The sequence below is a fragment of the Phyllopteryx taeniolatus genome, chromosome 20 (assembly GCF_024500385.1).
Source record: "Phyllopteryx taeniolatus isolate TA_2022b chromosome 20, UOR_Ptae_1.2, whole genome shotgun sequence".
Taxonomy (NCBI): Eukaryota; Metazoa; Chordata; class Actinopteri; order Syngnathiformes; family Syngnathidae; genus Phyllopteryx; species Phyllopteryx taeniolatus.
Genome location: NC_084521.1, coordinates 5,656,164 through 5,670,897, shown reverse-complemented (window position 1 = coordinate 5,670,897; position 14,734 = coordinate 5,656,164). Strand labels below are relative to the sequence as shown.

Sequence of the window (14,734 nt, the reverse complement as noted above, 5' to 3'; positions counted from 1 at the left end):
AAAACCGTAGGGTAAAAATATGATCAGATTTATTTCAAGAAATTTGTAAAAAACACATCGCGGGCTCAAATCCCTTGTGCAAAAAATTAAAAATGTGCAAACTTGTAAACAAAAGACACTGTTAAATAATGATTCACTTTTCTGCGCATAAAAATAATATTTACATTTGGTGTTGCATGAGACTCAAACAAAAGGCACATTTCAAGAGGTCAGTCGATAATAAAAACATGGTGACGATGAGAAACACCCGGCATGCGTCACTGTGAAACCGCCGTATGATTGGCCAACGCAAAGTTCTGCTGGAGCAGCATCAGAGAGTGGCGGAGCTGTGAAGAGAGAAGTGACGTATTTTAATCATCTAACTACGTTCATAGAATATACATATGATATACATTACATATATTTCCAAAACGCTTCTGCTTGATCAAAAAAATCAGGAAAGATGCCTACTAAAATTGCCAAACTTCATGAAATTACAACTTATTACTTTTTTTTCAAGACTTAGATTTTTCGCCTAGGATAAGTAAAAAGAAATCTGAAAATTCAGAATATTTTTTCTCCCAAAAATTACCAAACGCCATTTTTTTTTTCATGTAATTTTTTTTTTTTTTTTTTTTTAAATAGTAAAACTGACTTTTTCCTTGTAATATTACAATACTTCTGCTTCATGTTCATAACTATTAAAATCATGTTTTTCATCATTCATTAGCTGTAAACCCACAAGCCAGTTCTTGTAAAATTAAAGTTTTATTTTCATAATGCCTTGTAATATTTTTTCCCCATTTCATTGTTGCGCTAATAGTCCGAGAGTTAGCAATTTGAATTTTTTTCTGCCTTTTCTGGGACTTTTTTGAGGCGTCTGCTTGGCTCAACTGGCATTACAGTAGGGGGGTAGCGGGCAATGTGGAAAAAATATTGAAAAATACCTTAGTACAGTGCTACCTTGACTTACAATTGACCCGACTTACGAGTTTGCCGAGATATAGGCCACCACTCGGCCAATTGTTTGCTTTGACTTGTGTGTAAAGGTTTTAGAAAATGAGCGCTAGATGGCAGCAGTGAACTGAACTCACTTCACGACAAGAAGCAGTTATGGAGATAGTGAGCACTTCTTCGAAAAAGAGGCTTCGAGCTGTTTAATTGAAATTTAAGCTTACTTTCAAACGACACAAAATAAAGTGAATTACAAGCCAATAGATAGCTTTGATGTGTTATAACACATTAAGCAACATATCTGAACACAAACAGTGCAGCAACACAGACAATATAACAAGACCCACAGCCATATATTCTTTATTCTCAGTTTTAAAAAAAAACTAAAGACTAATATTACTGCAGTTTATATCGCCCTATTTTTCGTATTTTAAAAAACGTGTTACAAAAATGTTTGTGTTTTGGGGGGAGAGGCTGGAATGAATGAATTAATTATGAGTGCGGCCACGAAACCAATTAAAAACATCAGTCAAGGCCCTATTGTATGTGGGGATGACCTTGCATTACAAAGTGTAGCTACCTGCGCTAAAAGATTGATGGAGTCCTGCAGTACAGTTCTGAGCAGCTGCGCCTCCTCTCTGCTCTTGAATGGTGAACCCTGTCCGGAAGGGTACTCGGGGGCCATACTGTTTATGACACACAGCAGTATAACGACAACATGGAAAACGTACAGTCATTTGCGGAGTAACAGCGGCGCAAACCTGGCTTCGTTCCTCTCCCTAAGGCGATGCTTTGTGGTCAGATACATGCGGTGGGCCACGTCCTCCATGGCCCACAACTTGTAGAACAAGCCCACATTTAGCACCATCAGAATCAGCAGACTGAAACGAAAAAGCGCCTGTAAAAACCGCAATTTTTCTACCTCTACTGCCGTGCTTCTCTGCCCGTGACTTGAAAGCTTGGCTGGGGGAAGGTCCAGAGCCACTTTTTAAGCTATGTGTGCGCGCGCACACATGTCCCAATTTGCAGCAGCAATTACAAGTAGAGGAAACGCAATACAGGAACAATTGCAATCAGTGCTCAGTGCGTGGTCTTACATCACACTTATTGCCACCACGATGGCCGAGATGTTCCATCTGTACGGGCTGCTCGTCTCCGCCGGGCCTGAACGACAAGAACAAAAAGAAGCTCAACCGACGACAGACTGAAAAATAATTACAAACAGTGCTGAAAGTGCGGTGCGTCAACGTGTTCAATCACGTCAAAAACCTCGGCGACTCCATTTTGTGCACTCATCAATACTGCAGGTTGAGACTTAACACGGGAGATTGCATTGTACTGCAAGGGGGGGCTCAAATAGTGGCTGTCCCGCTAATCCAGTAGTTCCAGTTAATTTTTAGATGAGATCATCAGTATATATACTTTGTGACATTGTTGTTTGGTGGTGTGCCGTATGTAAAATATGTATCTTGGTTCAATAAAGGTTAGGAAACACTGCTCTAATAGATAAGTCATCCGCTTTGGAGAAGAAGAAAAAAAAAATCTCAACTCGGAGGCAGAAAAGAAATGGCGAAGTGTAACTATCTTTCATACTATGGAAAGTTGCCTACTAAATTGCTTGCATAAGTTTCCCTGAAAATATGTCTGTGAGAGAGTCATTCTGAATTTTGACAACAGTTTGCCTAATTTACATAAGTGCCCTCTCATCAAGTTTCTCCACCCATGACTTGGCAGCTAGGTTGAGCCAAGACCTGCTATTTTCAGGCAACAGCCAGACCCCACTGTCTGAAACAGTCATGTCAGAGCCAAAGGGTAAGCAGAGCTGCATTGGGTATTGTTGACTACACAGATGAGCTTCTAATAAGCGTCGCAAGTCGTCGTCGTGGTAGGGGAAGTTATTGGCGGAAATACGGTGCTGAGCATCATCTTTTCAAAGGCAGAATTTCTGATAGAACTCTAAGCGTACCTAATGAAGTGTCTTTCGTTCCACTGACATTTTAAACAACACAAAAAGAATAATGACATCACAATGATATGTCGTACCCATTTTGCCGTCTCTGTGCTCGTCGGGCGGTTGGCCGAAATGCTTTTTAGGCTTCATGTGCTCCAGCATTGTCCGACTGTACGTCCGCCGCCTCCGCCGCAGCCCGCCTACTTTGCCGGATTCCGCCGCTCCCTGGTTGATCTCGGCCTCCTCCTCCAGAAGTTCTGCCTCTGGATACGAATGCATTTCACAACAATAATTGCCTTCAAGACATTAAAACAAAACAAAAATACATGAATGAGCAACGAAAATGTACGGAAGAGATGAAAATGTGTTTAAAAAAATGCAAATAGAATAAAGTAAAAACAAAATAGATTCACTTAATTGCGCAACAATTCCCTTCATGACAAAACAAAAAAATACAAAGTAATAATATTGTAGTCACAGTCTAGTATTCACCGGTTAAGATGACGCACAATTTGAAGAAAAAGAGTGATTAATAATGCAGGTTTGACTCACCCAGTTGTCTGAAATAATCTTCAATGCCGCTCCAAGAGTTCTTGGTGATGAAGGACTTAGCCAGGCTCCATGGTTGCTTCTTGTACTTCACGTCAGTGTAAACCCTAGCAGCACAACAGACACACGCGGGTTCCAAAATGTCTTACAATCAATCACACACACGCACGCACATTTGGACGCGTGATCTTAAAAACTATTACTTGAGTCGACACTTGCGCTTGGTGTGACTTTTGATGTAGTAGCGATTCTGCGTGTAGAAGTAGTCGTGGTAGGGGACGTCGTGCGTGTACACCTCCGAGTCCACCAGGTAATACTCAGCGTCCCGAGACTCTTTGTACAGCGTCTGACAAATGAACGGAACCGTTAGTCAACCAATGCTGGAACAATCCACCTATTCGTGGTTTTCAGGCATATTTTTGTACTCGTTAATACCCTTAAATGCCATAAAATACTGCCAAAGCCATGGCTAGTACGAAAGTAGTAATTGGTGTCAAGGAAGTTATGTTGAAGTGATTCATCTCTATTTTTTAAGATGTTCGTATGCCGGGGAGGAGCTACGTTTAGCTTGGGTTGATAGCGGAATCTCTGATTGTTCTACTCAGTGGCTATTAAAAATCTAAAGCTAACAAAGGATGGAGCTCACGTTGTTGACAATTGGATTTTTTACAAGTTGTGAATGCGGAAATGTACACGCCAGCACCCTCGCACTATTCACAACCGCAGGCAACCCACCGACACTCAACCGTCGGGCATCATCGGCGTAAACGTCCTGTAGCCGGCCGGTTAAGTCAGGACTTTAAATAAAAGCATAGCCCACACTACAAAACATCCCAAAAAATATCAAAGACTTCAGCGATAAGCTGACATCAACTCAACTTTCATCACGTCGTCTGCTTAAAAAAAGTCGTGCGACTCCCAACGTAAACATACCTGGTTCTCTGTCGCGGTGGAGAATTTGCCAATCAGAGGGTTACTAATGGTTATGGTGTAGTTCAGGCTCCTCTTCATGTCCCCCGTGGGGTCTTTCTGCCACGCCGGAAAGCTCGGATCTGGAAATGACAGCGATTTTGCGAAGCTGGGAGCACAACATCGGTTTGGGGAACAGTGGCGAGGTAGAACACTCACTGGTTATCTTGCGCACATTCATGAAGCGGCGGATGAAAGGGGAATCGGTGAAGAGCAGGTCAAACATTCGGCTGGCGCTCACGTGGAAGACCCTGTTGAGGTACAGGCGACCCTGCTCCTGCGGCAGGCCAATTCGCTCCTCGGCTAGGATAGGACAGAAAGTTATTTAACCACAAATGTAAACAGTATGAAATGACATTGACCAGCGTTTTTGTGAATAAAGGACTTTGATTTCCATCTGTTTCTAGTTTGACAAAAAGAAGAAAACGGGAAAAAAATATGAACTATTTTAATTTTTTTTTAAATCAAATGTGGCACAATCGTTTGCCCACCCTGGCTATAACAGCGTCAGTAAGTTATTCATTTGCATCTCCCTCACCTTCTTCTAGGCTCTCTGATCCGCTATCCTGAGTAACACCACCCTCTTTCTGGGAAGGTGAGGAAAGGCCGGGCAATCGTTCCTGTGCCAGGGAGTCCGAAGATGGAACAGGACTGTGGCGCGGAAGCAGGGAGTTGCGGCGCTCCTCCTGCTCGACAACGGCGCAAAACGTTAGCGGAAACGATGTTTGTCCTGCGATATCACACCATCGAGGAGTATTGTTGCTCGACTACCTCGACGCCAGACTTCATCAAGCCGGTGGCGGAGAAGAATTCTTCTGTTTCTAGGGATGGCAGCTCCAGTCCAGGAAGGTGAATGGAAGGCGTCCGCTCCAACCTTCCCAAGTAGCCGCCGCCGGGCCTCGCACTCAGGCTGCAGACAGACAGTCATAACAATCACAATTAACTCAAAGGAATGCTCAAACCCAAGAAGAGCTGTGAGGCAGACGTGCTAAGCACCAGTCCACCGTGCTGCGGGTCGTGGACAGATCATGAAAAAGAAATTGCAAATGTTTAATGCGCCTGGATTTTTTCATTACCGGTAGTTTAAATGTTACTTTTTACCTTTGTTTATACTTATTGTTTGCAATTATTGCCATTTAATTTCATTATTCAATTGTGTTTTTAGTCATTTTTATACATGCAATGTTACCACATTCCAGGATTCTTTCGAAATTCAGATGTTTACACAAAAATAGTTTTGAAAACAGCCTGTAGACAGATTTGGATACATTTGGTGTTGTCTGAATCAAAGACACTGTTGTGTTCTGAGTCACTGGTGGTGTAGTGGTACACTCGCCTGACTTTGGTACGGGCATCGTGGGTTCAGTTCCCACTGTGTTCCCACTGTGCCGGTGTGAATGTGAGTATGAATGGTTGTCCGTGTCTATATGTGCCCTGCGACTGACTGGCGACCAGTTCAGGGTGTAGTCCGCCTTTCGCCCGAAGTCCGCTGGGATAGGCTCCGGCGCCTTGCGACCCTAACCAGGAAAAGCGTTGTTGTAAATGGATGGATGGGTGGATGTTGTGTTCTGCACAGTTTGGATGATTGTGAACAGTTTGCCACTCCTGCTAAATATTTACAGTAGACTATAGCTTACTTTATTCAGCCTCCGTGGCCCCGCACAACAACAGTCCAGAAGAGTCGACTGCTTTTACTGACGTCTTAGTTTTTTGCCGTTTCAGCACCAGCGTCCAGGAACTTTACAGTAGCGAAGTCAGAATTTCGGTATCTTGACAACGCCAGACTCACTCACAGTTTAATTGGGCTGTGGCGTCTATTCCAGTTTTCAGTTTACGACGGAGTTCCGACCCTAATTTGTACACAAGTCGGAACGCGCCATTGACTATCACTAATTTGTTACTGTGAAAAGTTGTTAGGAAAACAAAGCAATTAGTTTTTTTGAAGGAGAGAATGCACTCACCTGCTCGTCATGCTGAATTCCGCAGGCGACAGTGTGCTCTCCATCTCCTCATGGCTCAGGCCATTGCCACAGTCCTGCCTGACCATCTGCCAAACTTCTGCATTGGTCAGCACCTGAGAGTGAAGGAAAGTCTTTTAGTCATCGTTTTGAAAGGCGGCATGAAGTAGAAAGTGAGCTCTGGGTAACCAAGAAACCTTTGTGTAGGAGTATGAATAACATTGTGTAGTACATTGTACATTGAGTTACATTGTGTAGTACATGGTCTCCAATGGAGACCAGCAGCAGGTAATCAGAGGAAACACTGGTTAATTCAACACGGCATATAACAATCCCAATGGTAGTATTAACTAGGGATTACAGTATTTGAACAGTAATTCCTACAGCCGGTAAACGGTGAATACGCCTATTTTTCAGCATTGTTGAATCAGAACGCCATTATGCTAAGACATGTTCATACATGACAGCAATCATGATTGATTACTCAACATTTCTTTTTTAGATGCACAATTGCATTGGTGTGAATGTTTGCATTTCAGCATTGACACAATGTTTTTTGTACGCAACACAACTCTCAACATTAACACAATCTCTCAGAGTACATCATTTTTGACCAGCGTGATATTGTGAATTTTCCTCCCTCAGCACTAACACCAGAAAAAAAAATAATGACTTCAATTTTAAGCATTTAGCAATTTTGTTCTTCATCAAATTTTAAGACATCTCTCAGAATTCACACAATGCATTCTGGACGTGTAAAAGCAAAAGTGGGATTTTTGAGGCACAATGGCATGACTGTAAATGTCTGTCTCTTTGCATGAGAGTGGTTGGACAGGCTTGCCTCTCCGCATTCACCCAATACATTTTAGACAACAAACCATTTGTGGTTAGCGTTCACACTTCTGGAGGCCAAATTACATTATAGGGGAGCGTAACTGTTGTTCTCAATAGCACAGTCTACTATTGAATGATCATTTCATTCCAACAGCTTCTTCCCTCGTGCCATTAACTTCTTACACAGTTATCTTACAATTCCATTGCAGCATGCTGCCAATTTTTTGTCTTGAGTTTGTTGTCCCATTTCTGTTGGGCCAATTATACAACCCCGATTCCAATGAAGTTGGGACATTTTGTTAGACGAATAAAAACAGAATACAATGATTTGCAAATCATGTTCAACCTATATCTAATTGAATACACTACAAAGACAAGATATTTAATGTTCAAACTGATAAACTTGATTGTTTTTAGCAAATAATCATTAACTTAGAATCTTATGGCTGCAACACGTTCCAAAAAAGCTGGGACAGGCTCATGTTTACCACTGTGTTTCTTTTAACAACATTCGATAAACGTTTGGGAACTGAGGACACCAATTGTTGAAGCTTTGTAGGTGGAATTCTTTCCCATTCTTGCTTGATGTACAGCTTCAGCTGTTCAACAGTCCGGGGTCTACGTTGTCATATTTTACGCTTCATAATGCACCCATAATGCCATTGGCACTAACACAGCCGCATACCATCACAGATGCTGGCTTTTGAACTTTGCGTCCATAACAGTCCGGATGGTTCTTTTCCTTTTTGACGTCCACAATTTCCAAAAACAATTTGAAATGTGGACTCGTCGGACCACAGAACACTTTTCCACTTTGCATCAGTCCATCTTAGATGAGCTCAGGCCCAGAGAAGCCGGCGGCGTTTCTGGGTGGTGTTGCTAGATGGATTTTGCTTTGCATAGTAGAGTTTCAAGTTGCACTTACAGATGTAGCGCCGAACTGTATTTACTGACATTGGTTTTATGAAGTGTTCCTGAGCCCATGTGGTGATATCCTTTACACATCGATGTCGGTTTTTGATGCAGTGCCTCCTGAGGGACCGAAGGTCACGGGCGTTCAATGTTGGTTTTTGGCCTTGCCGCTTACATGCAGCGATTTCTCCAGATTCTCTGAACCTTTTGATGATATTATGGACCGTAGATGAGGAATCCCTAAATTCCTTGCAATTGTACATTGAGGAACATCGTCCTTAAACTGTTCGACTATTTTCTCACACACTGGTTCACAAAGAGGTGAACCTCGCCCCACCTTTGCTTGTGAATGACTGAGCTATTCAGGGAAGCTCCTTTTAAACCCAATCATGGCACCCACCTGTTCCCAATTAGCCTGTTCACCTGTGGAATGTTCCAAACAGGTGTTTGATGAGCATTCCTCAACTTTCTCTGTCTTTTTTGCCACCTGTCCCAGATTTTTTGGAACGTGTTGCAGCCATAACATTCTAAGTTAATGATTATTTGCAAAAAACAATCAAGTTTATCAGTTTGAACATTAAATATCTTGTCTTTGTAATGTATTCAATTAAATAAAGGTTGAACATGATTTGCAAACCATTGTATTCTGTTTTTATGCATGTTTAACACAACATCATTGGAATTGGGGTTGTACATTACTCGTGCACTCACTGTAGTAGTCTCGCCACGCTGCACTATTTGCATTTCTGTTGTTGACCACTACTGGCCACTCGTGCTTGAGAAGCACCATTTGCACAATTGACACTGTCCCAGATTATCGTACTACTAGACACTTTAAACTGCATACCTTTGCAAAATGGTCATTGCACTGGACTATTGTTGAGTGGCTCCAACTACCGGAGACAAATTCCTTGTGTGTTTTTGACATACTTGGCAAATAAAGATGATTCTGATTCCTATCAGCAGTCAGACTTTTTAAATCATCCATACTATATCGGTGAGATTTCGTTCACCATTAATAAAATACATTTTTGCTATGTAATATCAAAAGTGTGATTGACCATTTGTCTCTCCGCATTTAACATTGATTTTTAGGCACCATATAACACAATTGTGTCATCATTTATCTCTTAGCATTCCCCCAAAAAATTAGCGTTAATGCTTGTCTCTCGGCATTTGCACACGTTTTGATCCAAAAAGCAACAGTGTCAACTGTCAACACTCAAAAGTCACTCAGTAGGAGTTGAACTTAAACGCAACCCGAGTACATGTCAAAGCACATTAGCGTGAACGCTCGTCTCCGCGCATTCACAACAAAATAGTTCAACGACGTTTTGTTTTTTTTCTTTAAAAACAAACAAACAAAAAATAGGCTTACTTGCTGGAGGTCATTTTCCCTGCGGCCGGCTGCTCAACGGGCGGTCAAAGTGTGAGGTGTGGGAGAGAAGAACGAAGAAAAAAAAAAAAAAAAAAACTTGCTCTTACTTCCCGGAAGTGGAGACGCTCCGCCTACTTCACTTGCTTCACTTTAAAAAAAATTATTATTATTTTTTTTTTAATTAATGTCAAAAATATTTTCTGCCGCGACAAAAACATTTAAAAAACGTATCACTATTTAAAGGGCCTCAAGAGTCCCCCATGTATTTGTGCATCATCATTATGGGAATGAGACCCCGCCCCACAGCACTTCGTTGAAACACCTGAGGTCAATGAACTTTATACGGGGGTGTTTTTGTGCCTCCAAATCCCCACTGACACAAACATACACACACCCATGTGGACTCGGTTCCTGCTGCTCCATCACATGACGACATACACTGTCATCTGTGGCAGAATCAATACATTTAAATGTATAGGAGTCACTGTATTAGGTACACCAATATGGCAATAACCGAGTAGGCCTTCTTGCGTCACGTAACCACATACTCTTACATCGCAAAGAGAAGACCCCTGTGTTATGAGAATTTGTGGGTTAAATGTTTTTAATGGAACTTATATTTGTCCCCTCGTGCTGCTGTGCGCAAAAACATTGCTAACCTCAAAACCAGCGAGACTCCAGCTGGAACGCTCTCATTCGGACTTTGGGCAGATAAGATAAGTGCCGCTGGTTATATCGGCCGGGGGTAAAGTCACATGAGAAAAAAAAGGGGGGGGAAAAGTACAGACGACAAGGAAAAGAAACAACCAAACCAAAAAATGCTGGATATGTGTACTGCATATCCGAGTTTAGAATTTTACTTAATACGATTAATTACAAATAAAGACCCTGTGGTCCTACATTGTTTTGCTTTGTTACTTCATTTGAAATGTCATTAAATCTGTTGCCGTTAATGCAAAAGAAAAGCAGAAGTTATACGTTTTTGCATTTTGTTCCCTTAACGTGCGCCGAACTGTGCTTGTAAAACCAAGGTCCGTGCCCAATTGAGATTTATTACATAGAAATTTGAGATGAATCCGTTTTCAACAGAAATGTGGAAAGAAAATCCTAAATCCATCACCAAATGTTGTGTTTGAACTATTCTGCCCTCTACTTACCGTTGATGCCGTTCAATTGGCAAAAGCAGGTAGCACAAAATGGCTGACGTAAACGACTATGGGGAAGTTACGACGATTTTAATGACAAAAATAAACACATGCCAAAATTAGCCTAGCCAGGTATATTATACTCAGCGATCTCTGCTTTGCTGCATCTGCCTCTTTAGTTGCTGCCCTCAATCTCCTCTCGGATAAAATGCTGGTAAGTTGCAACAGAGGAAGAAGCACTTATTTTCACTATCTATAAAGAAAAAAAAAAAAAAAACGATTTCACCCTTCACCTCATTGTTTCCCACGTGTAAAATTTTCAAGTAAAAAAACAAAACATTCAGATAGCGGTGCAGTGGAGAAGCGGCATAAGTACAGTGAGCACGTGACCTCTTTGGTGGAGATCCTAAATAAAGCCTGAGCATGACGGAGTAGGTTTTACCTTGTCCAGCAGCGCATTCTGCCACAAGCGGAAAACGCAGTTGAAAATTTTCTCTCTCACCGAGAAGGAAGTGAAGAAAAGCTGCGTGTGGGTGTGCGGGAGGGAAAGGGTGGGTGTAAATCGAAAGACAAATCACTGATCTTGGGCAAGATATGTTTGTGTCAGGTCTCTCTGGAATGATTGAGATCAAGATAGTCGCACCTTCTCCTTGCTGGTGCAGATCTGGATGGCGTTGGGTATTAGCCGTGCCATTTTCTCCCTGCTCATGTGGCTGATGTCTTTGAGGGCCAGGCTAATCTACAGACACAATCAGGGAACTCCTTTAAGGGGACATATGTAAAATTGCCATTTGAATTGCTCGTATCCAATAGTTGGGTCTCTGGACAGTCGGCCTCACGTTTTCCCTGGCTAAATTCACTCACTTACAGTGAGACCCAACCTCCAGCAACTCAATGTTTGTGAAAATACTGCATCACAAGTCGGCCCTACCCTTGCGTCTTATTACCTTAGTGCCGCGGAAGACATTGCTGTAGAAACACAGATAGTTGTGGGTGAGGTAGAGGCGTCCCTGCATGAGGATGTCTCGCTGGAGAGCACACGAGTAGTCTAAGAGAACACACACACACACACACAACATAAAAAAATCATATTGTGCTTAATGTGTGTTGGCTGGGCAATATGGCCTTACAGAAATTTGACTTCCAATTTTAATCGTTCCCACCCCTTTCCCTTATTGAAAAAGCAAATAGCATCATTTGCGTTTGTTTTGTTCTCGTGGAATTTGCTGTATTTCTGCCGATACTAAACAAGCTTTTTTCCCCCACGTATTAATTTCCATCAACTTCAAAAGAAAGAATCTTTTTTTTTTTTTTATTTATTTATAGATAGTGAAAATAAGTGATTCTTCCTCTGTTGCAACTTACCAAGCAGGAGTCTGTCCGAGTTCGCCAGGTCTTTGAACAACCTCCGGAACTCGTCACGCCTCTGTTTGTAGGTGGACACGGGGGATGCAAGCAAGCTGATACAGTTTGTCTGGTTGTCCGAGCTCTGAAAGACAGAAATGAGACATATTTTGCATTATTTTCCCTTTCAATTAGTATACAGCAAGTCATGAAATATTTAACATTTTATCAAAAAAAAAAGAGGCTACAAGCTGTTTAATGCCAATCCCAGTTGAAGTTCACTGTCATACTGGACATAAAACAAAGAGAATTACCAGCGTATTTAAAACAACATAGCTTTGTCTTGGAAATGTTCACCTAGCCCAATGCAAAACGCCATTGACTTGCTAACAGCTAGCATCAATAGTGACTGTTTTACAAGCAACAGATATATTAACACAAACGTTGGAGTAACACATTTAGACAGATAATATAACAATAATCACAGGCGTATTTCTTTATCCTGTATGAAAAATGATTAATATCACAGCAACTTATTAAGGAGTAGTAGTAGAAGTCTATTCTTCTTTTGTTTTCATTGCTCATCACTACTGTTGTTCGGACTGCGCATATGATAAATGAACATCTTCAGTCTTTGTGCGTGCATGACATATACCGTATTATACCACCTCCTGGTGGCCAAGGTGGGCACACCAGAAGGAGCAGCACATCGAATTGGATTGCAGCATTAAATCATCATGCACAAACTGTTCAATTCTTTACATTTGATTTGATTATATTACTCTCTTTTTATAAAAGTATAGTATTACAGACTACTATGTTCCCTATAAAAACATGTTCCATACTATATCCCCTTTATGTCATAACATTTCTCCAGTTTTACTCTACAATATTTGCCCGTGCTCGTTTTCATCGTTACCTCTCCTTCTTCGTCAGAGTCCTTATCCTCCATCTGCGACACGATCTCTTCCGTGACGTCATCGCCGACGCCAGGCCCGTTTGATACCTGGTCCATCTGTTCTAGCACACTGTGCGTATACAAAAAAGAAACAAACAACTTTTTTTGTGTGTGATCCTATTAGTCGTAAGAACTTTTTGTTTTGACACAGTGAGCGCTCCGCTGGTGTTCAATGCGGAAGACTTGGACACTTCTGTCTAATGAGTTCTAAAGCGAACGTCGTCAAACATCTCGCAGGGCCCTGAGGGAACTCATTAGAACTGCAGTCCAACTGGTTTAACTGCATGGAAAAATACAAACACAAACACACACAAACACACACACACACACACACACACACTGACTGTAAAACTTTACACTTTCAAGCATTTTGCATTTGGGGCAAGCGTGGGAGTGCCCCATCACATCCATCAGATTGTGCTGTGGTAAAGCGACCACGAGTAAGTCTGGAATATATTTCTGTACGTTAGTCAGCTGTAGACACCACAAGATGGCAGCAAAGGACTATTTCTGTCCAAATTAAGCTCCTCAACTCACTTCAACAGTTCCTTGGCACCAAGGTCCCACCTGATGCCCCCAAAGTAACACTGTTGATGTAATAAAAATAGTCACTGAGTTTACCAATTCGTGATTTATTTTTATTTTTTTAAATATCCTCCATTATTCGCTGAAACCCAGTTTACATTTATGGTCTGCAAATGTTTTTTTCATACAAAAATGTAATTTATGACTGCGACTTCATTAGTGATAGCTGATCACGACTCGTTCCGATTTCCGTACAACTGTGCGCTACATCGCACACGAGGTCCACCGTGAAACCGAGGATCCCCTGTGCAGTACTTCACTAGCTTGTATTTTTTTTTTATTGTCCTTTTTTTAGATATTGGAAATTCATTCTATTAATTAATATAGTTTCTATCGAATTTTATTACATTTATTAAATATCTCGTATAACATAGTTTGGTGTATGTAAATTGCTATTTTTAAATAAAGTTATTTTTGGGGGGGGGGCGGGGGGTCTATCTAAAATTTAACTTATCAAGTTTTATAAAATATTTGGCATACTGAATGAACATATTGTCGATTGGACAGAAATTGGAAGTTTTAAAAAATGAGTTTTGAATAGTGTTCTCAGTGGGTGGTTAGTGTCGCATTTTTTTTTTTTGAAACAGATACGGCATTTTAGACCAACGCTTGTTTTCCCCCGTGGAAAGGAATGACAAGGTAACATCTTTTATCAGGCTTCATGTTGAAAGACGCCAGTTATCACCCCACGCGGATCTTAACTCCCTCAAAACCGCGAGGGTGGGGGATCATTAAAAGCACCGTCACAACTCGACAAAAAGTGATCAAAGTGATAAAATGACAACCTACCTGCCTGACGCGGACAGGACCCAGAATGGCGTGACCAGATTGACACACCCGGCTTAAAATAGTCTTATTTGCTTTGTTTGGTGGAAACGCTTGCCCCTGTGGGGTTTTATTCGCGTGTTTTGTTTAGGCTGCAGGTGTATCTCGTACGTTTAAAGGTGTAGTCGTCGCCGCTTGAATGAATGACTGCTCATTGAAGACATTTGTGGGAGAATCCATTTTGAACAGGCGGGGTGTTCAAATCTGCGGGCGGTGGGCTACACCAAACCCCTGAGTGCATGCGATTAAGGCCATGTTGCAATTTGAAATACAATTAAAACCAATAAGTGCTCTCAATATATAACACCGTTTCTTTGAGGTTAGCATCATAGTCCCGTGCATTTAAGACTTCCTCGTCCTCTGCGAAGGTCACATTTTAAAACTATGCGTGAC

The 14,734-nt window shown here is 41.6% G+C and overlaps 1 protein-coding gene across 3 annotated transcripts; it reads right to left on the bottom strand.

Annotated features, from left to right (window-relative positions):
• Nucleotides 1-7: 7 nt before the first annotated feature.
• On the bottom strand, nt 8-14,481 carry gramd1c (GRAM domain containing 1c). Of its 3 annotated transcripts, none has more exons than XM_061758776.1 (18): nt 14,306-14,481; nt 12,893-13,211; nt 11,995-12,118; nt 11,577-11,677; nt 11,273-11,368; nt 11,072-11,152; nt 6,364-6,476; nt 5,174-5,312; nt 4,941-5,088; nt 4,562-4,705; nt 4,367-4,485; nt 3,637-3,779; nt 3,437-3,540; nt 2,977-3,180; nt 2,031-2,097; nt 1,695-1,814; nt 1,514-1,619; nt 8-326 (listed from the first exon to the last, which is right to left on the bottom strand). In XM_061758776.1, the coding sequence occupies exons 2-18, from the start codon at nt 12,986-12,988 to the stop codon at nt 258-260; spliced, it is 1,974 nt and encodes a 657-aa protein (XP_061614760.1). In that variant the 5' UTR covers nt 12,989-13,211; nt 14,306-14,481; the 3' UTR covers nt 8-257. The 3 variants fall into 3 exon arrangements, with proteins under 3 accessions (XP_061614760.1, XP_061614761.1, XP_061614763.1); XM_061758777.1 differs by having other exon boundaries at nt 12,893-13,001; XM_061758779.1 differs by having other exon boundaries at nt 2,977-3,147; nt 14,306-14,478.
• Nucleotides 14,482-14,734: the final 253 nt, after the last annotated feature.

Excerpts from the sequence above, each read along its gene's own strand:
- gramd1c (XM_061758776.1), bottom strand. The coding sequence starts at position 12,988 with ATGGACCAGGTATCAAACGGGCCTGGCGTCGGCGATGACGTCACGGAA. Across the intron at positions 5,313-6,363 it reads GAATTCAGCATGACGAGCAG|CCTGAGTGCGAGGCCCGGCG; the intron begins GTGAGTGCATTC and ends GTCTGTCTGCAG. Across the intron at positions 2,098-2,976 it reads GCACAGAGACGGCAAAATGG|GCCCGGCGGAGACGAGCAGC; the intron begins GTACGACATATC and ends CTTGTCGTTCAG.